At 44.3% G+C, this 25,126-nt stretch overlaps 1 protein-coding gene across 1 annotated transcript; it reads right to left on the bottom strand.

Annotated features, from left to right (window-relative positions):
- Positions 1-250: 250 nt before the first annotated feature.
- Positions 251-24,628, bottom strand: LOC124553374 (BTB/POZ domain and ankyrin repeat-containing protein COCH-like). Its single transcript, XM_047127245.1, has 3 exons — positions 24,066-24,628; positions 13,979-14,140; positions 251-692 (listed from the first exon to the last, which is right to left on the bottom strand). Exons 1-3 carry the CDS (start codon positions 24,626-24,628, stop codon positions 251-253), a joined length of 1,167 nt encoding a protein of 388 aa, XP_046983201.1.
- Positions 24,629-25,126: the final 498 nt, after the last annotated feature.

The raw sequence follows: 25,126 nt of genomic DNA, 5'->3' as shown, positions 1-25,126 counted from the left end.
GTGGGATGAGAAACAAGACAGAGAGGGAGAGAGAAGTGGAGTTTATAAATGATGCAATATTTGTCAATTCTCGCTGAGCTATTGCAGATTGCTTGTGAAATGTTTTACAGAGTGAATTCTCCAAAGGAAGGTTTGTCACGCTGGTTTACAGATATCTCCTGTCGTTGCAGTAGTTGTGGTGTTACTGGAGAAATTGTGTGGACTGCAAAAGGCAGGAATGAATAGAGAAAGCGATCTTTTTTTCAATTTTTTATTTTAATACTATGTACAATGAAGTACATGTCATTTCCTCTACTGGCACGTATGAACACTGTGTTAGCATCTCAACGAGCTGCTGCTGGTTTTTGTCCCTGGCGATGTCCAGGGGGATCTCCCCATCTGCATCCACCGCTCCCCTGTCGGCTCCGGCCTGCAGCAACGCAGCCGCCACTTCTGCGTGGCCATTCCGTGCCGCCCAGTGCAGCGGCGTCCGCCCCAGCAGATTCCTGGCGTTGGGGTCGGACGCCGCAGAGAGCAGCAGCCGCACCACAGCCGCGTCGCCTCTCAGTGCAGCCCAGTGCAGGGCGGTCCACCCGTCCTCGTCCATCGCCCCCACGTCCGCCCCAGCCGCCAGCAACGCCCGCACCTCCTCCATCACCCCCACCTCAGCCGCCTCTATCAGCCTCCTGCCTCGCTCTTCCCCAGAAAGGCTCCTGCACAGAACATCGACACACTTACTCTCTACTATCGAGACACACACACCAAATTAAGAAAACTGTCACAGCCGCAAAACTGCCAATAATTCTGAATACACTTCTTCCGAGCAACAAGTCACAACTCTAGAAATCTCGCCTCTGCGATACGGGTTAACCAGCATATTACAGACAGATCCACAGAACTAGTTCATAATCAAAAACTTCAGGCATCTGCCATTAAAAATAGGTGCACTCCATCTCCTAACAAATTCATTTGGCACATTTCCTCATAATTCACTCCACAGATCCGCCTCCTTTCACCTCGGCATGCAGTTGCTGCCCAATCCTTCATCTACATTCAAACACACCCCTAAAACTACCTTCTCTGGGAACAAATTCCTTCTGTCACTTAGGAAGAAGACACTGGAAACTAAACGCATCTGTAAGTACTGAAATACAATTTCCTCACCAGACAGCTAAGTGATTCATACTAGTAACACAGAAATTTTCTGACATACCGACAAAAAATATAAAAGTCACTGCTTCGTACACAATAAGTTGGTCGACATATTTCAAATACAACAAGGGCACCAGGTCGACTCTCCCTGAAACACACACACACACACACACACACACACACACACACACACACACACACAGACACACACACAGACACACACACCTTCTACACAGTCCTCCTTAGCCATTTTCCACTTCTTGTCAATAATTTTTTAAACATTCATATTTCCTTTTGCCTGCTTCATTTGCTGAATTTTTATAGTTTCTTCTTTTAACAGTTGAACTCAGTAGCTCTTGCATTAACCAAGGATTTCTATTTGGCCCTGTTGCTTACCTATTTGATCTTTTTCTACCTTCTCTGAAAGCTACCGATTCATCCCCCAAAACTTATTCTTTGTTTGTCATTGTCCTAGTTTGTTATTGTGTGTGCTGTAAGCCCATTGCTTCCTTCTCTAACACTAAGTTTCTCACTTTTTTCGTTGTAACATAACCTGTTGTGTTTGCATCCCAAACATTTCCCCACTTCCTACCTTTCCAAGTCTTGCATCTCATCCTGGCGTTCAATTGTTTTCTGCTTTGTTTCACGTTCTCTACGGAGCATACTGATTTTAATATCAGCAAGTGCTGCATAATTAATACTATTATCCTTGATACCAAGTATACAATTCGACACTATCGATGATGCTTTTAGTGTGCATGTAGCACATGTAGGTGTGTGTCATCTTATATTGAGCGTTTTTAAAATTTTCTTTACTTGTAAATATGTACTTCCTGCGCCAAATTACGTGTTATAACCCGCATGATTTGTATGCACGAAGATTGAAAAATCTCTGTTTGTTGCCTGCTCCAGATATAATTTCAACACTAATTCTCTCTGTCTTCCATGACTGCCAGTCGAAATGGGTGTGCTTCTGTTGCCTGCCTGAGGTGGAGGAGGGTTTTAAATGTTCAGTGGATTCCAAAGTCGATATCTGCAGCTGATTATCTTGGTCAATCAAAGCAGGAAGTACTTTAATCTCTATACAGGAGGGAATCAACATCTACATCTACATGGTTACTCTGCAATTCACACTGAAGTGCCTGGCAGAGGCTTCAATGAACCATTTTCATAGTATTTCTCTACCAATCCACTCTCGAATAGCGCGTAGGAAAAAGGAACACTTCAATCTTTCCATTGGAGCTCTGATTTCTCTTATTTTATTATGTTGATAATTTCGCCCTACGTCGGTGGATGTCAACAAAATATTTTCCATCGGAAAAGAAAGCTGGCAACTGAAATTTCGTAAACAGATCTCGTCGCAAAGAAAACCGTCTGTTTCAGTGACTGCCACACCAACTCTCGTTATCATATCAGTGACACTCTCATTCATATTGCGCGATAACACGAAACAAACTGTCCTTCTTTGCACTTTTTCGCTGTCCTACGCCAATCGTACCTGGTAAGGATCCCACACCGCGCAGCAATATTCCAGCAGAGCACGTAGAAGTGTAATGTAGGCTCTCTTTGGTAGGTTTGTCGCATCTTCTACGTTTCTGCCAACAAAGCGCAGTCTTTGTTTCGCCTTTCCCACAATATTATCTATGTGGTCATTCCAATTTAAGTTGCTCGTAATTGTAATTCCTAGGTATTTAGTCGAATTGACAGCCCTTAAATTTGTCAGATTTATCGTATACCCAAAATTTAGCGGATTTCTGTTAGTACCCATGTCGATGTCCTCGCACTTTTCTTTGTTTGGTGCCAATTGCCACTTCCCTCATCATAAAGAAATTCTCTCTAGATCATTTTGTAATTGGAATATATCGTCTGATTTTACTAGATGCTAAATTACAGCGTCATCTGCAAACGATCTAAGGGGGCAGCTCAGATTATCACCTAGATCATTTATGTAAATGAGGAACAGCATAGGGCCTATGAGACTACCTTGCGGAACGCCGTATATGACTTCTATTCTACTCAATGATTTGTCGTCTATCAGTATGAACTGTGACATCTCAGCGAGGAAATCAAGAATCCTGTCACACAACAGAGACGATACTTCATACATATCAAATTTGATTAATACTGGATGTATACGTGGACAAGGAAAAATATTGCCGGATTTTTCCTGGATTTCCCGCTTAAAAATACACTTTCAGGGTGTATACGGGGACAAGGAAAAAAAAATTCCCGGATTATTCCCGGATTTCTCCCGGATATCCCGTTTAAAAAATATGCTTTTTCCCGGGCAAAAATACACTTTTTCTGTGCTAAGTGACAGATTTTCCGTAATTTTCCCTCGGAATTGTAAAACTTATCAATTATTTGAATGGTTAACGTTTTATACAATCAGAACTTCCCGAAAAAAAAAAAGAGAAAAAAGACGGGCAGAGAAGTTTTGGAGAGACTTTTAATAAAAAATAAAAATAAAAAAAATAAAAGGAGAGAAGCGTTGGAAAGACCTTTGATTTGCAGCAACATATACGTTGCATATTTTCGTATTACGAAAGTATAAATTCGAATTGCACCAAACAGAGCGCGTTAGTTTGTGGAGCGTTGAAACCGAGGTTGCGATGTCATTTTGTAAGCGAGTCATATCTCAAGCCACGAGATCTCGTCAGCCGATGACAGCAGATATTCAGAGCATAGGACACATGTTATAGTCAGCCAATAGCAAGATCACTGGTTACATGGCGTGAACACGCAAGAGTAAAAGGTAACGGTTTACATTAATGTAAACAGTACCGTATATCTAGAATAAAATCTAAGCTTTCACATATAATATTAGTCTCTAAGATTAACACGCTACAACAGAAGCTTAGCTTTCACATGTAATATTGATCTTTTTTGCGTGTGTTATACTTTAAGATACATCACACAAATGTGGCAGTAAATTTAATATTATGACATAAATGTCTCGGCTCGAAATTCTTGTAAGTGGCTGGTCCTCAAACTGTTCAGTTTCGAACGCTCTGTAATTTAGATATCCATCCCACTTTCTCACACGTAACATAATTCATCTTGCGTAAAAAGAAATTTACTTTGAAAGTAACGCTTTTCTAACCACCGTTCGCAATACTATCCGAAGACTGTTAGAAATAGGTTCGATTTACCAGTTTCCAGAGAGCGCCAGAAAACAGGCATTATTGTGCATGTGCAACTGCAGTGGTGTAGAAAGCCCGTATGTTCGTGTGTATAAAGCACTAAAAGAGCTTACATTACACCATAAAAGAAACAGGGCATCAGAGGGTACTCCAAAGAGCATCGGAATTTCGTAAACCATACTAAAATGCACAATTCGGCTTGAAGTGCGAATTGGCTTTTTCCAGATTCACAATGAAGTATGTCCCATCTGATATTAAGCTTTTCAGTGTGGTTTTTGGGATGTAAATTTTCCTGGAGTACCAGTACTCTACGATCTCATTTTTGGTTCTTTATTATGGCATAATGGCATGTATGGCAGAAGATGATAACGTGCACTTGAAATTCAGCGAAAAGTTGGAACTAGCCAATACTGTAGAATGAAACACTTCGTTTCAAAAAAAAAAAAAATGATTGCCTCAGCGGAAAGATTAATGAAGCCAAATTTCTTTAGCAAACTTGCAAAAATAACTTCACTATTCTGCAAGGCGATTAATGCTTGACTGCTACTAACTTGGAAATAAAATCAGAAAACTGAAATTAATAATATATTTTTGCCCTCCATAATTATGTGAATGTATTTTAATTCATTTGATAGGTCCCTGGCCACAGAAATCCATTTTGTTTTCTTTTGACTTGGGAGCTGTACACGAAGAGAAGCAGCGAAATGACTTAACGTAAACACGCGTCACGTGGAGGTTAACCCCCTCCCCACTACAACTCGGACAACTCTGTGCAAGCGTGAATCTGGCAGCTATGGCGCGCGAGAAAAATTTTTCTCGTTTGCATCTGGCTGCTTGCTACTGCTACCGACACAGCTAACAGCCAAACTTCAAGTAGCGGGAGAAGGTGCTGCTTATACGCGAGTCAAATGCGCATGCGCAACAGACCGCTGGCAATTGGTCAAACGAACCTAATGTTAACAGTTGTGACGTCATGCTCATAGCAAGCAGTTTATTGTTACGAAGAATTACAGTCTGCGCCCTACGGCCTTTGACATATTTTTGCTATTTGCAAACGCTTGTGTGTGCACGGTTTTTTGTTGTTGTAAATTGCACATTTCCTTTGACACTAAGTTTTATTTTTTTCCCCTCTTGTTTATATTTTATTGCTGCAGTATCATTCTCCAGTAGCAGGATACAATAACATTCTTTGCTAGAGAATCAATTCTGCAGCCAAAATTAAAAAAATTTAACTGAAAGCTAAAAGAATGAAAAATTCCCGGAATTCCGAAAAATTTCCGGGTTTTTCCCGGTTTTCTCCCAGATGAAAAAATTCCCGGGTTTTTCCCGGATTTCCCGGTTGTCCCGGGTCGTATAGACCCTGACTTTCTCCCGCATGAAAACACTTTTTCCGTCTTAAGTGACAGTATATTTTTCCTCGGAAGTGCAAAACTTATCAATCCTTTGAATGGTTATGGTTTTGGACATGGGCGTAGAATTTCCTGGCACTTTAGAAAACGAAACTCAGGGAAAAAGACACATTTTGGAAATATCTTTGATGTGCAGCAACATGTACGTTGCATATTTTCGTATTACGACAGCACACATTGGAATTCCACCAAACACCGCATGTTACATTCCGAATCACTGAAATAAGCGATTGCGATGTGCTTTTGTAAGCCAGTCACAGCTCATGTCACGTGATCTCGCCAGATCATGACAGCGAGTATTCAGAGCATAGGGCGCGTGATGTAGTCAGCCAATAGCAACATCCCTGTTAAGCAGCAGTAACACACGAGTTAATGGCTTACATTAATATATATAGTGTTGCTACACGGAAAGCAAAGCTTCCACATATAATATTGGTCACAAAGGTTAATAAGCTGCAAGAGAAGCTAATCTTTCGATATAATGTTATTTTTTGCGCGCGTTACACTTTAAGATACATCACACAAATGTGGTAGTAAAATTTTCAATAATGACATAAATGTCTGATCTCCAGGGTTCGAAATTCTTCTACATGGCTTGTCATCAAAGAGTTGATTTTTAAATGGAGTCAAACACTCTGTGGTTTAAGAATTTCATGGTACATCCTCGCGCATAGTCCAACTTACTTTAAAAGATATTTACTTTGAAATTAACACTTTTCAAACCAACATTCGCAATATTCTTCCACGACCTGCTGGAAACAGGTTCGTTCCAGCAGCTGCCGGAGAGCGCCAGGTAAGAGGCGCCCCGGGCTTGCGCAGCTAACATGACGTAGGAAGCCCGTATGTACGTACATGTAAAACATTAAAAGATCTTACATTACGTTGTAAAAGCAGTAATACGGCACAGGGTACTCCAAGAGATCAGAACTTCGTGAACCATACTAAAATGTGCACATTTAAACTGCTACTTAAACTGCACATTCGTATGTCCAGAGTCAGATGTAAATTTTCTTGGAGTACCAGTGCTGCATTATCTCATGTTTGGTTCTTTATTGTGGCAAAATGCCGTACATGCTAGAAGGTGAAAACTTGCACTTGAAATGCAGCGAACAGTTGAAACTAGCCAGTACTGTGGAATTAAAAATTTCGTTTCAAATACATTGGATGCCTCTGCGGAAAAGGTTAATAAAAGCCAAATAACTTTAGCAAAGAGACAAAAATAACTTCATTGTTCAGCAAGGCGATTGGTGCTTGACTGTCACAAAGGTGGAAACAAAATAAAGTCTGAAACTAATAACGTGTATCAGCCTTCGGTAATTATGTGAATGTATTTTAGTTCACTTGATACCTCCCGGCCAAAGATATCCGCTTTGCTTTCATCTGACGCGAGAGTAAACGAAGGAGAAACAGCAAAACCACTGAACGTTAACACGGGTCACGTGGAGACTGCCCACTACTATAGCTCGGACTTCTCTGCGCATCAGCCTCGCATCTACGATATTTGCGAACCGGATCAATACTAAAAAAAAATCGAATTTTCAAAAGTACCCTATGTGCATCTTGTAAAACACATCATTCTGAAAAATTTGAAACAAAAACATACGTGTTCGAGAAAATATAAGACATGTTATTTGGCTTTAAGTGTGCTGAAGTGCAGTGCCACGCCTCTTCACACAACGTTCTCTTACTGCACTGCACGTCACTGCACTTCGAAAATTTGGACTCTATTGCCTAATAGCTAATAACTTCCTGTTGTGTGTGACAATGTAAATTTGATACATAAAAACAATATAGACAAGAGACAAGAAAGAAAGTACACATTTCAATACATACCTCCTAGCATTTTCTCTCTCTAATTTTGCTACAGCTTTAAATGGCGTGCTTTTGCTTTCTGCACAAGAATCTATTACCTCACCAAAGTTGGTCCAACTTTTTGCTGCATGAAAAATCGAAATTTCGTTACCGAATACTGAAAAAGCCGCTAATACTAATAATACCCAAGACTGGTGTGGTTTCTGGATCTGATACGTCTATTTTGTCGCTGTATGCTAAATAAAACAAAACAGGCCTTTCTAATATCATAACAAATTTTGTAAAACACACACACACACACACTTGCACACCAAATTAGCGAGACTGTATTGGCACACATAGTCATTTTTAATACACGATAGAATATAATTCACTAAGTACATATATCAAATGCCTATTAGGCCTACAACAAGCAAAAAGCTCTATGTTAGGAAATAGTTCCACATTTCATTCATACGCACCAGTTTCTCAAGCATGAGATCGGAAAGTAGTATTACGAAATTCTTATATAAATTTGGAATAGTCTCGTCCTTCCATAATTTGTGTGATGTCCCTCTTTATTCTGCTTCCTCGTTCGAACAATCTTGTCATCACCAATTCTGTGGATATTCCTGCCACTGTCAAAATTTGTTCGCCGATCAACTTCAGTAGCCCTGCCAGAATCACCGGTTTAGTTACCCCGCGATTGTTCTGCCATTAGGCGTTGTTACAAATTCGTACAAAACGTTTTCTGCGTTACTTCCGAATCAGAACTTAAGCGGCTGCTAGCCGGGGACTGTACAACTGGTCCTTACTAGTGTAGCAATCTGGGCAGAAAGTTTCTGTCAAACTTTCATTTTCTTGGATACAACGAGAAGATAATACGTAATCTTACCCACTTGTTATTCCTGCAGTCATTTATTTCCATTCTGGTAGACTGAATCTATGGATTTCGCTACGAATTATAACAAAGCTGATCATTCGAAAACCCAATCAACCACATAATCAGACAGCGACTGGCATTCATCCGTTCGGCTTTACTCCGCTCAGCTCGTACGGCCCCATCCCCTTCTAGATGCAATTAGGATTCTCCTGACAGAGACATCACGTACACTACGCACGCATTCAAAAATCAACTTACGATTCATTCATAAATGAACTTAAAATGTGTTCAGAAACCAGCAAGGATGCGTTTCAAAATCATATAAATGATCGATAGATCAACGTGCGCTGGATGCTAGGCGCTTTGTGAAACAAGTTTTTTTCCTTGAGAATATGAATTTGGCGCCCCCTTTTCCCGGTACCATCTAGCTGCTTGCTGCGACTGCTTGCACAGCGGAGAGCCACATTCCTGTAGCCAGAAGCGGGAGAATCTGCTTCTCAAATGCGACTCAACTGCGCATGCGCATGAGCTCGCTCGTAACTGCTAACACGAATGTAATGTAAACAGTTGTGACTTCACAGTCATCGGAAGGAATTTGTTGTTATAAAGTATTGCACTGTCTTCCTAAAGCCTTTGACACATTTCGATGTTAGCAGACGTTTGCATGAGGACTCTGTGTTGTCGTCGTATATGGCGCATTTCCTTTGCATTTTAAGTTATTTCGGTTTTTTCTCTCGTTAAGTTTCATTGTTGCAGTATTATTCTGCAGTTGCGGGATACAGTAATATCATTTGTTAGAGTAACGGTTCTTGCCGGTCAAAATTACAAAAATTTAACTGAAAACTAAAACAATGAAAAATTCCCAGAATTCTGAAAAATTCCCAGAATTCTAAAAAATTCCTGGGGTTTTTCCTGGTTTTCTCATGGATGAAAAAATTCCCTGGTTTTTCCCAGATCTCCTGGGCCGTATACACCCTGTAGAAGATGAAAACGTGCCCTTGAAATGCAGCTAACAGTTGAAACTAGCCAATAGTGTGGAATTAAACATTTCGTTTCAAACAAACTGGCTGCCTAAGCGGAAAAGATCAATAAAAGCCGAATTACTTCAGCAAAGCGACAAAAGTAACTTCATTGTTCTGCAAGATAATTAATGCTTGACTGTCAGAAAGGTGGAAATTGTATTGAAAGCTGGAACTAATGACATATTTTAATCTTCCATAATTGTGTGAATGTATTTTAATTCACTTGATATCTCCCAGCCACAGGAACCACTCTTTTTCAACTGACATGACAGCAGAACGAAGAGGAAACAGCAAAGTCACTAAATGTGAACACATCACCCCCCCCCCCCCACCAGAAGTCAACCTGATCTGCGCATCAACCCTGGATCTATGATATTTCGTACTGGGGCAATACTAGACGGTTAGATGGTGGCGCCCCCCCCCCTCTCCCTCCAGCGCTTGAGATAGGGCGTAAAAAAAAACTTTTCAAAAAATGTTCATTTTGTAGAGCACTTCTTCCTAAAGAGTCCTATGCATGAAACATATAACTTCGAGGAAATATAAGATATGTTGGTTGGTCCTTAAGTATGCCGAAGTGCAGCGCCACGCCTCTTCGCACAGCGTTCTCTTACTGCACTGCACGTCACTGCACTTCGCACTCTGGAACTCAAATGTGTATTTTGTAACGGATGCCATCGAACTACATTCAGGACAGGGGAAATTAAAATATCCTTGTTTTTTAAACAAAATAACCTCGCAATCAATACTGGATCGAATTATTTGTAACCGGAAGAAGAACTGTTCAGAAAATTTGGATTCTTTATTGCCTAATAGCTAATAACTTTCTGTTTGGTGTGACATAAAATGAAGTATAGGATACACAAAACCAGATAAAACAAGAGACAAGCAAGACAGTACATATTTCTTCAATCCTTGCTTTCTTTTCTCACTAATCTTGCTCTAGCTTTATATGCCGTGCTTTCATTTCTGCGAAAGAATCTGTTACCTCATCAAAATTCGTCAAATGTTTTGCTACATGAAAAATCGAAATGTCGTCGTCTAGTAATCAAAAAGCTTTTAATACAAATAGTACAAAAGACTGGTGTTGTTTCTCGATCTCATTCGTCTATTTTCACTGTTTGCAGGACGAAAGAAAATAGGCCTTTCTAATACTGCAGCAACTGTAACACACACCAAACAAGCGAGATTGTTTTGGTAATAACGGTCATTTTTATAATATGGCAGAATATAACTCGCCAAGTACCAATATGAAATGCCTGTTTGGCCTACTACAAGCCAAAGGCTTTATGTTAGGAAATAGTTTCATGTTTCATTCATAAGCTCCAGTTTCTTAAGCATGAACTCGAAAAGTAGGAAAGTAGTAGTACGAAATTTTTGTATAAATTTGCAACCGTCCCGTTTCTTCTCCTTCCTCGTTCTAACAAAATCTTCTCATCCCTAATTCTGTAACTATTCCTATAATTGTCAAAGCTCATTCTCCAGTCAACTCTACTAACTCTGCCAGAATCACCGGTTTAGTAATTATTCAGCGATTATTCTCCAGTTAGGCGTTATTACGTGTTCGTACAACGCGTTTTCTGCGCTACTCCCAGAATGGAACTTGAGCGGCTGCTAACCAGGAAATTTACAACTTGCCCTCTAGTGTAGCGACATGGTCAAAAACTTTGTCAAACTTTCATTTTCTTTGATACAGCGACAAGATAATACGTTAATATTTCGTACCTGTTATTCCTGTTGGTCGTTCATTTCCACTCTGGTAGACTGAATCTATGGACGTAGCTATTCGCTCATCATCTGCATACCAGTCAGTCACACACACACTACATTCACCCGTGCGGCTTTATTCCGCTCAGCTCGTGTAGCCCCGTCCCCTCTTGTCTGCAGTAAAGTTTATTTCTAGATGCGATAAGGATTCCCCTGGCAGGTACATCATGTACACTATGCACGCATTCAAAAATCAACTTATGATTCATTCAGAAATCAACTTAGAATGTGATCAGAAATGTTCAAAAAGCAACAGGGATGAGCTTCAAACTCTTGAATAATCGATAGACCAATGTGCTCTAGATTCTAGGTGCTTTGTGAAACAAGGTTATTTTTCCTCAACAATACGAATTTGCCCCCCCCCCCCCCCGCACCACCGAAATTGCCGCCTGGTTCAGATACTCCAGTTAGCTGTGTGCAGAACCAACAGAACCAACAGCGACATTCCTGTTTCCAGAAGCGGGAGAAGGTACTACTCAGACGCGACTCAACTGCGCATGCGCGTGATTCCGCTTGTAACTGCTTAAATGAATCTGATGTAGACAGTTGTGACTTAACGCTCATCGGAGGTAATTTGTTGTTAGGAAGCACTGCATTGTCTTTCTACAGCCTTTCACACATTTTGCTGTTGGCAGACGCTTGTATGAGCACTGTGTTTTTTTGTTTATATATGAACCATTTCCTTTGCAATTTAAATTTCATTCCCTCGTTCATATTATGTTGCTGCAGTATTATTCTGCAGTAGCGGGATCAGTAATGTCCTTTGTTAGAGTATCGGTTATTACCAGTCAAAATGACAAAAAAGTAACTGAAAACTAAATCAATGAAAAACTCCCGGGATTCTAGAAAATTCCCGTTTTTCCCGGTTTTCTTGCGGATGAAAAAATTCCTGGGTTTTTCCCAGATCTTCCGGGCCGTATACACCATGTAATAGTCTTTTGTTAGAAATGGTATCAAAACCCTTCTGGAAATCAAGGAATATGGAATCGATCTTAGACCCTTGTCGACAGCACTCATTACTTCATGGGAATAAATAGCTAGCTGTGTTGCACAAGAACGATATTTTCTGAATCAGTGTTGGTTATGTATCAATAAGTCATTTTCTGCAAGGTGAGTCATAATGTTCGAGTACAGTATATTCTCCAAAATCCTACTGCAAATTGAGGTCAGTAATATGTCTCTGTAATTCAATAGGTTACTCCTATTTCCTTTCTTGAGTATTGGTGTGACCTGTGCTACTTTCCAGTCTTTAGGAACAGACCTTTCGCCAAGTGAACGGTTGTATACGATTGCTAAGAAAGGCACTATTGTGTCTGCATAGTCTGAAAGGAACCTGATTCGTATTCCATCTGGACCAGAAGACTTGCCTTTCTTAAGTGATTTCAATTGTTTCACAACACCTAAAATATATACTTTTATGTCAGTCATGCTAACAGCTGTTCTGGTTTCGAATTCTTGAATAGTTACTTTGCCTTTTTTCGTGAAGGAATTTAGGAAAACTGTATTTAGTAACTCCGCTGTAGTGGCACCATCATTGTGGAAACTCTGCTGTTGATCCTAGTATAAAATGGTCCACACTTGATACTGAAATCCACAGGGTATGAAGTCATCTTGCAAATGTATCAGTTCACTGTGAGATGACAATATATTTTCAGTAGGACCAACTATCTTTGCCCACGTCAGGTGCTCATTTCTAAAACTAAAAGTTAGGTATGCCATGGAATTATGCAAAACTACTCCTTGGTGAACCAAAACCACTACTCATGACACCTGGTGACCTCCATCATCCATCAGTTGCAGGAATTTGTTTACAACTGACGATCCATACAGTGCTGTACGCATCTCCACTCAGCCACACCCACTGGATTTCCCACTTGTCCAGAGCAGGTACCTCAACCATTAGACAAGCTGATTGCATTTGCTGGAGTAGATGGAATTACCATTGTGGATGGTGTTTTTTACCCATGGTTTGCAGACACCACCACCAGAGGTTCTCATGTACATCCTGTGAAGTAGGATAACATCCACCGATTAGATTTCCCTTTTGCTACTCTTCCCACAAGTCCCCCGGAATAAACTCTAGTGCAAGTGTCGATGAGAAGCTGAGTCAGAAGTGGAGGTGTGCTCAGGCAGCCGACTGGTCAAGGAGACTGCCTGCAATAAGCAGCAAATCTGGGTTTCTGTTCCAGTGCGGCACAGATTTCCAATAGTCACTACAGATGTAACTGACCAGAGAACCATTTAAGGAATATTCGAATTACATTTTAAGACATACCCAAAACAAGCTGTATCCTCATTACTGTACTAAATATTAACTTTTTGTCATTATTACTTGTATTTCTGTTTACCTTGCTTTCGCCATTTCTTCCTGAGTGTCTTCAACAACATATATCTACAACCATGCACATAGGTTTTGTTGAGTAGAATTGTGTGAAAAATCACGTTTCCACACCCATTTAATTCAGAATCAATTTGTAAGACACACAAACATCACTAAAAACAAAATCTAGATTAAACACATCAATATATAAAGAATTTGGAAATGGGTATGATTTGAATGGGACACTTCCTACGTAACTACAGTTGAGTGACTCTGAACTGAACGTAATTCTCACTGCAAATACAGAGAACGAGAAATCTTCTGCATATGTGCTCAATCTTCAAAATATCATAGCCAAAAAAGTGAGAAAGGAGTAATGTTTAATGGCAACTGCAACCTCTATCCAGAAACTGAAGGAATCTGTATTTTATTTTATTTACTATATCGGCTGGTTAATGCCAAAATATGCAGTACTGTGAGGGTAAGACTTGGGCACGTGTGGCAACACAACTCACCGGAAGCGAGAGACGGCTGCGTCATCGGGTGGAGGGGTGTGTCGGGCAGACGTGGGAGGCGCAGCTGCAGCAGGAGTCCGGCTGTGGCTGCTGTGGGGTTGACGGTCAGAGTTGGGGGTGGGCCCGCCCCCTGTGGCGGTCAGCGAGCTGCACAGAGAAACACTGTGGGTGGGCGTGTTCACACAGGGGCTCACTGCAGGCGGTACAGCTGAGGGACTGTCCACCGGGGCAACAGAACACTCCGTGCCAACAACACCAGCCCGTCACTTAACGTGACTGTGCCACCAATTAACTGATCTTTTTCTGCACTACTTCTGCTATATTCGCCATTGGCGTAGCCTAAGATGCAAAACAACAAATTGTTCACAATGAGGCATAAACCAAATCCCAAACATAAGGGCCAACAATTTTGCTGCCCTGACAGAACAACTATCACACAGAATTTAGAAGCAGTTAAAGTCAACTGGCTGCTACTTTTGGTTGTGAAGTAATTTGAAAACTGATATATGGATGCTGAATTATATCACTGGAGGAAGAGAGAGAGAGAGAGAGAGAGAGAGAGAGAGAGAGAGATCCAGCGATAGAGAAACAAACTGATAAGTTGGGGTATCAACTTACTGTTGAAATTATATGGTCATGGATATGCAGGCGCTGTTTGATGTGAAGCCCAAGGGAATGAAGAAGATGGACAAGAATTACAAGAGCTATGCTATAAAAGTTATCGAGAGTATATTCAAAATCTGCATTTGAGTAAAGCAAATAGAACTGTATATATGCGTGTAATGTCTCTACAATTAGATTCATTGAAAAGACAGCAGTTTGCAGTAGAGGCCACCATTAAAAGAAAAAATATGGGTTACGCAGTGTATGCAATTTTATCTGATGGACAGCGTTTACAACTTGTGAAGTAACCTGTAGTCTATTGAATATGGATTTTTTTTTTTTAATTGGAAAGGAAACAAAATAGACTTGTATGGAGCATATGTATCCGAGAGACAGAGGCAACAAATGATAGCTGGATGAAAACGTCACATCAATACTGACGTTGTGGGAGATATGTCGTACACCTGTAGGTGGACAGCGAATATAATCTGCTGTATGCCAGTAGCAGGAAACCTGATAGGATTCCCTGGATGAACTCTGGTAACGCCACAGGGAACTTCAAACAATATAGGGGGGGGGGGGGGGGGGCAGGGATTTCCTGTCTGTTTTGTAAAAGGGAATGCACAGAAAATATTCAAGGCGATAGCTGAACAGAGACGAGAAGGAAATGTGATTGTAAGGCACAGCATTGAGTGTGACAATGTTATTGTGCTGGCTGGAGTATTCTCTTCTTGTTTGCCCCCCAGTGTGCACGACTAGCCCCAGCGCTCATAGCTCCTGCTTTACTGAATATCTCAGGGAGTCATACCCTGCTCTTTGGGGCCAGTCACCCAGGGGTAGCATCTTTTTTAGTAATCAGGAAAGACCTCAGTCCCAGGTTTGAACCTCACCATCAGTTGAATTTTGAATAAGAATAATCAGCATTGGTGTCTATGGGCTTCCAGCATAAGGTGTCACCCTCTTTCAGCCAACAGCCTTTCCAATGATGGCGGAAGGGCCAACAGAGGTTCAGGGCACTTTCTTTCCCTTGAGGTCTGAAACTGGTCCTAAATGAGGAAGAATGGCAATCATCGACAACATGAGGACGCAGAGGGCAATGTAAACCCCTGCTTAAAGATACATAACGTCCGTCAATGAGGCATGTGATTCAATAAGTCTGTCCTGTACAGACTCTCCATTGGCAAGACTAGTCCCCCATTCAAACCTTCAGGCGAGGAGGCCCAAGGGGGAGGTGACCATGAGAAAAAAGTTGAGTAATCAACAAAAGGATAACGTTCTACGAGTCATCACGTGGAAAGTAAGGAATTTGTATGTGGTTGTGAAGCTAGCAAATAAGAAAAGGGAAATGCTGAGGATGTATCAAAATAGCTGTAGTGGGTGTCAGTGACGTGGAAAGAAAGGGGAAAGGGAAAGGGGAAAAGGGAAAAGGGAAAAGGGAAAAGGGAAAAGGGAAAAGGGAAAAGGGAAAAGGGAAAAGGGAAAAGGGAAAAGGGAAAAGGGAAAAGGGAAAGGGGAAAGGGGAAAAGGGAAAAGGGAAAGGGAAAAGGAAAGTATTTCTGGCCACATGAGAATAGGGTAGTAGCAACAGCAGCAGATAACAGGAGTAGGATTCAGTATCAATAGAAATGCAGGGCAGAAAGTGAGATACTGTGAACGGATGAGTATAGATGTTCTCGTGAGAATCGAAAGCAAACCAACAACATCCATAGTTCAGGTATACATGATGACGTCGCAAGTTGAAGGTGAAGAGAGAGAAAGTATGAGGATATTGAACACGTAATTTGGTACATATGTAATAGTCATGGAGGGATTGAAACACAACTGTAGGGGAAGGAGTAGAAGAAAGGGTTACACGAGAATATGTACTTGATAATAGGAACAGGAGAGAAGTAAGGCTAGTTAAGTTATATAGTAAACTTATCCTAGTAATAGCTGGTATAGTCTATTCAAGAATCTTGAGACAAGGGGGTATAACTGGGAAAGGACCGAAACATGGGAGGTTTAAAGTCAGATTTTGAAATCAGATACTGGACAGTAAAGCATACCCAGGAGTAGATATAGACTCATAACAATTTAGCAGTGATGAAGAGTAGGCTGAATTTTACGAGACTCGTCAGGAACAATCTATGTACAAAGAAGTGGAATACAGTAGTACTAAGAAAAGAAGAGATGAGATTTATGTTCTCTGAGGCTACAGATACTGTGATAATTAACAGCTCAATAGTTGAATAGAAAAACGTAGGTACAAAGAAGCTAACTGTGAAGAAACCATGGAAAATATAGGAAAACCTTTAGTTGATCAATCAAAGAAAGGAATTCAAAAATATTCAGGAAAATTCAGTAATTGAGAAATATGTCACTTAAGGATGAAATGAATAGGAAGTGCAGAGAAGCTAAGGTGAATTGGCTGCACGAAGAATGTGAAGAAATCAAAGAAGAAATGATTCTTGGGACGACTGACGCAGCATATAGAAAAGTCAAAGCAATCTTCCACAGAATTAAAAGCAAGCGTGGTAACATTAAGAGCACAATGGGAATTCGAGTGTTAAGTACAGAGGCGAGACCGGATAGTTGGCAAGAGTACACTGAAGGCCTCTCTGATTGGAACAACTTGTCTGATGGCGTGACAGAAGAACAAGCATGAGTCGGTATGGAAAATACTGGTGATTAGAATCAGATTTTAAAAGCGCTTTGGAAAATATAAGATCAAAGAAGGCATAAGGTATAGAGAACAATCAATCAGAAGTTCTAAAATCATTGGGGGAGGTGGCAAAAGGTGTATTCTCACTGGTGTGTAGAATGTATGAGTCTGGCAATATACAATCTGACTTTGAGAGAAATATAATCTGCACGATTCGGAAGACTGCAAGAGCAGAGAAGCATGAGAATTATCGCACAGTCAGGTTAACAGCTGAAGCATCCACGTTTCTGACAAGGATAATACAACACAGGAGAATGGAAAAGAAAATTGAAGTTCCGTGACGTTCATAGGATTTGAGGTCCTGGAGAAAGCGTTCGGCAATATCAAGTGGTGCAAGATGTTAGAAATTCTGACAAAAATACATGTAAGCTATAGGAGAAGTCGAGTAATTTGCAATATGTACAAGAGGCAAGAAGGTAAAATAAGAGTGGAAGACCAAGAACGAAGCACTCGGGTTAAAAAGGGTTTTTTTTTTTTGTGGTTTTAGGGCGCACAACTTCAATGGTCATTAGCGCCCTGACTACTATAAGAATGCACCGCGAGGCACAAGTTGACAACAACAACTAAAAGGGAAATTACGATAAAAGACAGACTGACAGGCATAGGATTAAAAAACAGCATCATCAAATGTCCTTAGAGAGGTTTGTCAAATTGCTAAAACGAAGAACACGAGCAGCTGCTCGTGGGTCATCCGCTAAAATGGCATCGAAAGTACTTGGCAGGTTAAGATCTAGACGCAGTGTGTTAAAATCTGGACAGGACATTAAAATGTGTCGAACCGTCAGCAAGTGCCCACATGGGCAGAACGGCGCCGGCGCAGCCGTCAGCAGATGGCGATGGCTGAACCGGCAGTGTCCAATTCTTAACCGGGCCAAAACTACCTCCTCCCGCCGAGAAGGGCGTGAGGAGGACGTCCAAGCCACGGGAAGAGGTTTTAAGGCCCGAAGCTTGTTGTCTGTAAGTGCAGCCCAATCGGCATGCCACAGCGATAAAATGCGCCGACAAATGACGCTGCTAAAATCGGACGAAGGGACACAACAAGAAGCTGTCCGAGGCTGGAGGACCGCAGCCTTGGCCGCAGCATCTGCAGCTTCGTTCCCAGGGATACCGACATGGCCAGGAACCCACATAAAGCTAACCTGAGAACCGACGTCCACCAGCTGCTGAAGAGAGCGTTGGATCCGGTGTACGAAAGGGTGAACCGGGTACGGATTACTGAGGCTCTGGATGGCGCTCAGGGAGTCGGAGCAGATGACATAAGCAGAATGTCGGTGGCGGCAGATGTAAAGAACAGCCTGGTAGAGGGCAAAGAGCTCAGCTGTGAAGACCAAACAATGGCCATGGAGCCGGTATTTGAAACTTTGTGCCCCAACAATAAAAGAACACCCGACCCCGTCATTGGTCTTAGAGCCATCTGTATAAATTAAAGTCATGTTGATGAACTTCGAACGAAGTTCCAAAAAACGGGACTGGTAGACCGAACCGGGGGTAGCCTCTTTTGGGAGCGAGCTGAGGTCAAGGTGAACGCGGACCTGAGCCTGGAGCCAAGGTGGCGTGTGGCTCCCGCCCACTCGAAAGGTTGCAGGGAGTGAAAAATTAAGGTGTTGAAGGAGGCAACGAAAGCGAACTCCAGGGGGTAGCAGGGCAGAGACATACAACCCGTATTGACGGTCGAGAGAGTCGTCAAAAAAGGAACGATAAGACGGTTGGTCGGGCATTGACAGTAGCCGACAGGCATACCGACAAAGCAGTATATCGCGCCGGTAGGTGAGTGGCAATTCGCCAGCGTCAGCATGAAGACTCTCTACGGGACTAGTATAAAATGCTCCGATCGCAAGTCGTAAACCCCGATGTTGTATGGAGTTGAGGCAGCGTAAGATGGATGGCCGTGCAGAGGAGTATACGAAGCTCCCATAATCCAGCTTGGAGCGGACGATCGACCGATATAGACGAAGCAGGACGGTTCGATCCGCTCCCCACGACATACCACTGAGAACACGGAGGACATTTAAAGAACGGGTACAACGGGCGGCCAAATATGACACATGTGGAGACCAGCTAAGTTTCCTGTCACATGTAAGGCCTAAAAATTTGGTTGTCTCCACGACTGGGAGAGCAACGGGACCGAGTCGTAAGGACGGTGGGAGAAACTCTTTGTAGTGCCAGAAGTTAATACAGACCGTCTTCTCGGCAGAAAAACGGAAGCCATTGGCGACACTCCAGGAGGAAAGACGGTCAAGAGAACGCTGAAGACAGCGCTCCAGGACACATGTACACTGCGCGCTGCAATAGATGGTAAAATCGTCCACGAAAAGGGAGCCTGATACATCAGCTGGGAGGCAATCCATTATTGGATTGATCGCGATGGCGAAGAGAGCGACGCTCAAAACTGAGCCCTGTGGCACCCCATTCTCCTGGCGAAAGGTGTCAGACAGTACAGAACCCACACGTACCCTGAACTGTCGATCCATTAAAAAGGAACGAATAAAAAGAGGGAGGCGACCGCGAAGGCCCCATGTATGCATGGTGCGGAGAATGCCCGCCCTCCAACAGATGTCGTAAGCCTTCTCCAAATCAAAGAACACAGCCGCGGTCGGGCGCTTCCGCAACAAGTTATTCATAATGAAGGTCGACAAGGTAACCAGATGGTCAACAGCAGAGCGGCGCCTACGAAATCCACATTGTACATTGGTAAGTAGGCGTCGAGACTCGAGCAGCCAAACCAATCTAGAGTTAACCATTCGCTCCATCACTTTACAGACACAGCTGGTAAGCGAGATGGGTCGATAACGAAGGCAAGTGCTTGTCCTTCCCCGGCTTAGGAATCGGGACAACAATAGACTCGCGCCAGCATGCGGGAACATGTCCCTCAATCCATAAGCGATTGTATGTACGAAGAAGAAAACCTTTACCCGCAGGAGAAAGGTTCTTCAGCATCTGAATATGAATAGAATCAGGCCCTGGAGCGGAGGACCGTGATCGGCCAAGTGCGTTTTCGAGTTCCCGCATGGTGAATGGGGCATTATAACTTTCACAATTCTAGGAGCGGAAGTTAGGTGGCCTAGCCTCCTCTGCCTGTTTGCGGGGGAGGAAGGCAGGGTGGTAATGAGCGGAGCTCGAAACCTCTGCGAAAAAGCGGCCGAAGGCATTGGAGACAGCCTCAGGGGCCACAAGGACGTCATTCGCGACCTTCAAGCCAGAAACTGGTGAGTGGACCTTAGTGCCAGATAGCCGGCGCAGGCTACCCCAGACAACAGAAGGAGTAAAACTGTTGAAGGTGCTTGTGAAAGCAGCCCAGCTGGCTTTCTTGCTTTCTTTGATAATACGACGACACTGAGCACGTAATCGTTTATAATTGATACAATTCGCCACTGTAGGGTGGTGTTTAAATATGCGTAAAGCACGGCGACGAGCGTGTAAAGCGTCTCTACATGCTGCGGTCCGCCAGGGGACCGTTACGTGACGTGGAGAAGAAGTAGGATGAGGGATGGAATATTCAGCAGCAGCGAGAATGACTTCCGTGAGGTGTGCGACCTGACGATCGCAGCTTGTGAAGGTTTGATCCTGAAAGGTCGCCCTGGAAGAGAAGTGCCCCCAGTATGCCTTGGAGATGGTCTAACTAGAGGAGCACGGAGAGGGGGTATGCTGCAGGAGATGGATAACACACGGGAAGTGGTCGCTCGAATATGTATCAGAAAGTGCATACCACTCAAACCGGCGTGCAAGTTGGGGAGTACATATAGAGAGGTCTAAATGGGAATAGGTGTGAGATGTGTCCGAAAGAAAAGTAGGGGCGCCAGTATTGAGGCAGACAAGATTAAGCAGGTTGAAAAGGTCTGCTAACAAGGAGCCCCTCGGGCAGGATGCTGGAGAGCCCCAAAGGGGATGGTGGGCATTGAAGTCTCCAGTTAACAAACGTGGTGCAGGTAGCTGAGCAATAAGTTGCATCATGTCTGCCCTGGTAACGGCAGATGACGATGGAGTGTAAACGGTACAAATGGAAAACGTAAAAGTGGGGAGAGTAATGCGGATGGCAACTGCCTGCAGGCCGGTGTGCAACGTGATGGGATCATAGTAAATATCATCCCGGACCAGCAACAACCCCTCCATGAGCTGGGATACCTACCACAGGGGGTAGGTCAAAACGCACAGAGGTGTAGTGTGCCAAGGCAATTTGATCGCATGGGCGTAGCTTCGTTTCCTGGAGGGCTACGACGAGCGGATGGTGCAAGCGGTTGGAGCGAATGCTGCAAATATTCCAGTGAATAAGTGCCATCGTAAGAAAAGGAAGATGAAAGAAGAGGTCACCTCGAAGGCCGCTGAGGGCCTGGCTTCGAGCGAGCACTGCCGCCGCTATCAGTAGGCGGACAGTCATCGTCCATTGGGTCTCTCCACCAGTGAACGGCCAGATGTACGGCTACCAGCGGTGCGGCCAGGCGAAACGGATGACGGCCTGGGACGGCAACCGCTGGGTGGCGCAGGAGAAGAAATGCGCCATGGCGGAGAAGGAGAACTGTGCTTCCTATGAGCCTTTTTGGAAGGACGTTTGGTGGAAGTACCGGTCGAAGGCTGGGAGGTCGAGGTACGTAGGTCGAGGTACGTAGGAAGTCTGCACGGGATGATTCCTTCTTGAAGGCCCGTGCATCTGACTTCGGGGTCTTCGTCTTAGCAGAAGCTGATGAAGGGGCTGGTGTCTGTGGGGTGATGGGAGGAAGAGGAGACGTCGACCGCGCGATCTTAGCACTGGCCGAACGGACGACCGTGGTGCTGAAGGTCAGATCGCATGTCTGGGTTGCTACCTCCCTGGTAGTCCGAGGAGAGGCGAGGACAGTACTGTATTTCCCCGCTGGGAGCAGCGCGGGCTTCCTACTAGCCAATAGCTTGCGAGCAGCCGAGGTGGACACTTTCTCTTTGACCCGAATTTCTTGGATACAGCGTTCTTCCTTATAGACAGGACAGTCGCGGGAGGATGCGGCATGGTCACCCTGACAGTTCACACAATGAGGAGACGGAGGTGGACAGTCACCCTCATGGGCATCCCTGCCACAAGTGACACATTTAGCCGCATTGGAACAAGACTGTCACGTGTGATTGAAACGCTGACACTGGTAGCAGCGCGTAGGTGTCGGGACATAGGGGCGAACAGAAATAACCTCGTAGCCCGCCTTGATGCGCGATGGCAGCTGAACACTATCGAAGGTCAAGAAAAGTGTCCGGGTCGGTACAAGGTCATTGTTGACCTTTTTCATGACCCTATGGACAGCCGTCACGCGCTGCTCAGCGAGGAAAGATTGAATCTCCTCGTCAGTCAATCCGTCGAGGGAGCTAGTATAGACTACACCACGAGACGAATTCAAAGTTCGGTGGGCCTCCACCCGGACAGGGAACGTGTACAGGAGTGTGGCCCGAAGCAGTTTTTGTGCCTGAAAGGCACTCTCAGTTTCTAGTAATAAGGTACCGTTACGCAACCAGGTACAAGATTTGACAGATCCGGCTATGGCATCTACGCCCTTCTGGATAACGAAAGGGTTGACAGAGGAAAAATCCTTTCCGTCCTCAGATCGAGAAACAACGAGGAACTGTGGGGCAGGCGGTAGTTCTTTTGTCACTGGTGGCTGGTCACGTTTCCGTTTATGGGCAGAAGTCGAGAGAGATGGAGTAGAATCCATTGCGGAGGAATCCCCCATGATTGCCAGCATCTCCGATGGCGTGCTCCTTCCTTGTGGGGACCCTCTCAGAGGGCACTCCCGCCTTAGGTGAATGTTTACACCTCAGGTCACACCTCCCGAGAAACAGACGGAGGGACCAATCGGCATGGTCAGAAGGTATCAGCTCAGGCAATCACCCCTCCCCGGTCCTGGCCTTTACCAGGGGGTACGTGCGTGCCTTACATGTCTACCCAGGGCGGGGAATTACGCGTTACCCCGTCACTGGCTACGCGTGCGAACGCGTGGGTCGGCCTTCAGGCACGCACAGGGAGGAAGGAAGAGGAGGAAAAAGAAGAGAGAGAGGGAGAAAGAGGACAGACTGTCTCAAACGCCGAGGCGGAGACCAGAGAAGGCAAGGAGAAGAAGGCAATGAGAAGGCAAGGAGAAGAAGGCAATGAGAAGGCAAGGAGAAGTCAAGGGAAAGAGTAAGGAAGACAGTGAGGTGGAGAAGAGCAAAGAAAGGAACCAACAAAAGGAAGGAAGAAACGAGAAGTGAAAAACCAAAAAGACCACAATCATAGGTCGTGGAACCGTCCGTCTCCGGACGCAGGCGCTAACTACCCCCGTGAGGGGGATGGACTCCTTTTAGTCGCCTCTTACGACAGGCAGGAATACCTCGGGCCTATTCCAATCCCCGGACCCGCAGGGGGGGTTAAAAAAGGTGTCAGATTGGGATGTAATCTTTCGCCTCTACTGTTCAATCTATATACCGAAGAAGCGATGACGGAAATAATGGAAAGCCTGAAGAGTGGAATTAAAATTCAGGGTGAAACGGTATACGATTTGCTGATGACTGATTCCCTCAGTGACAGTGAAGAACAATTACATGGTTTGTTGAATGGAATGAACAGTGTAATGAGTACAGAATATGGAATGAGAGTAAATAAGAGAAAGGCAAAATTGATAAGAAGCAGTAGAAGTGTAAACAGCGAGAGACTTAGCATCGTGACCGACTATCAGTAAGCAGATGACGTTACGGTGCTATGCAACGTAGGCAACAAAGCAACCCACGACGAACAAAGCAAGGACGACGTCAAATTCACACTAGCACTGCCAAAAATGGAATCGTGCTTACCTGGCTTCTGCTGGTGGCTCACCGAGCAGACGGGTGACTTTGTTGACTTCTTGTGGGTAGTCGAGCACAGCGTCTGCCCAGCCCCACGTGGCCATCACCTGCGGGTGGTGCTTTATGAAGGCGACGGCAGCCCTGGTGGCGTCCGGGCACGAGTGCCTCACTGCCGTGACGGCCGTCGCCGCTGCGGTCTCGACGGCCAACTGCGAGATCAGCTGCCGCTCGCAGGCAGCCTTCAGGGCCGACAAGCCGTATTTGTCGGCCGCCGAGAGCAGCTGGGCGGCCGTGTCGGGCAGCTGGGGGGCCTGCAGGGTATACGCGTAGGCCACCAGGAGCCTCAGCACCGGGCCCTCCACGTCGTCGATCCTCACCTGGCCGCAGCTGGCCTCCAGCATGTCGTGCGCGAACATCGCTGCGAACACGGGGCTCGCGGCTGCCAACACGGCCCTGTGAGCCGCCACCCTCGTCTCGCCCGCCACCAGCGTCACCAGGGAGCCTTCACCCCCGTCTACCAGGGCGGCCAGGGCCTCAGTTGTGGTGTTCTGAACCTCCGTAACTGCCGACATGGTGGGTGGTACTGAAACACAGTGCCACTGAGCAGCCCTCACACTGCACCCTCAACACTTGTACGAGGCGCATGCAGACCTGTATGAAATGAAACAACAGCTGGTGAGTGTTGTCCACCCTGAATCAATTGCAACGTCACCAGTTTCCTTAAAATGACAAGGATCCGTACTGCTTCACGATCACCTAAGGTTTGTAACTACCAGTGCGGTGCTATGATAGACTGCTTTCACCTTCTAAAAATGTAATCGTTCTCAGTCAAAAGATGGTTTATTGATGTCATAGCAAAATAATGGGAAAGCAACAAACTTCTTTCAGCATTAAAGTTACAGGACTTATATTTAAATCCAAGCTCCTGGCACCTCTGAGAAAAATTTTCTTCCTCCTTATCTCAGGTTCCTCAGATCCGTGACACCTGATCAGAAGCAATGTACATGTAATGCAGAAATCAGTTTCCTCAGTGAATGTCTCAGGGTAGGCATGATTAAACTTGACCGGCC

Source organism: Schistocerca americana, chromosome 11 (assembly GCF_021461395.2).
Source record: "Schistocerca americana isolate TAMUIC-IGC-003095 chromosome 11, iqSchAmer2.1, whole genome shotgun sequence".
Lineage (NCBI taxonomy): Eukaryota > Metazoa > Arthropoda > Insecta > Orthoptera > Acrididae > Schistocerca > Schistocerca americana.
The sequence above is the reverse complement of the archived record's forward strand: the minus strand, read 5'-3'. Positions and strand labels throughout refer to the sequence as shown.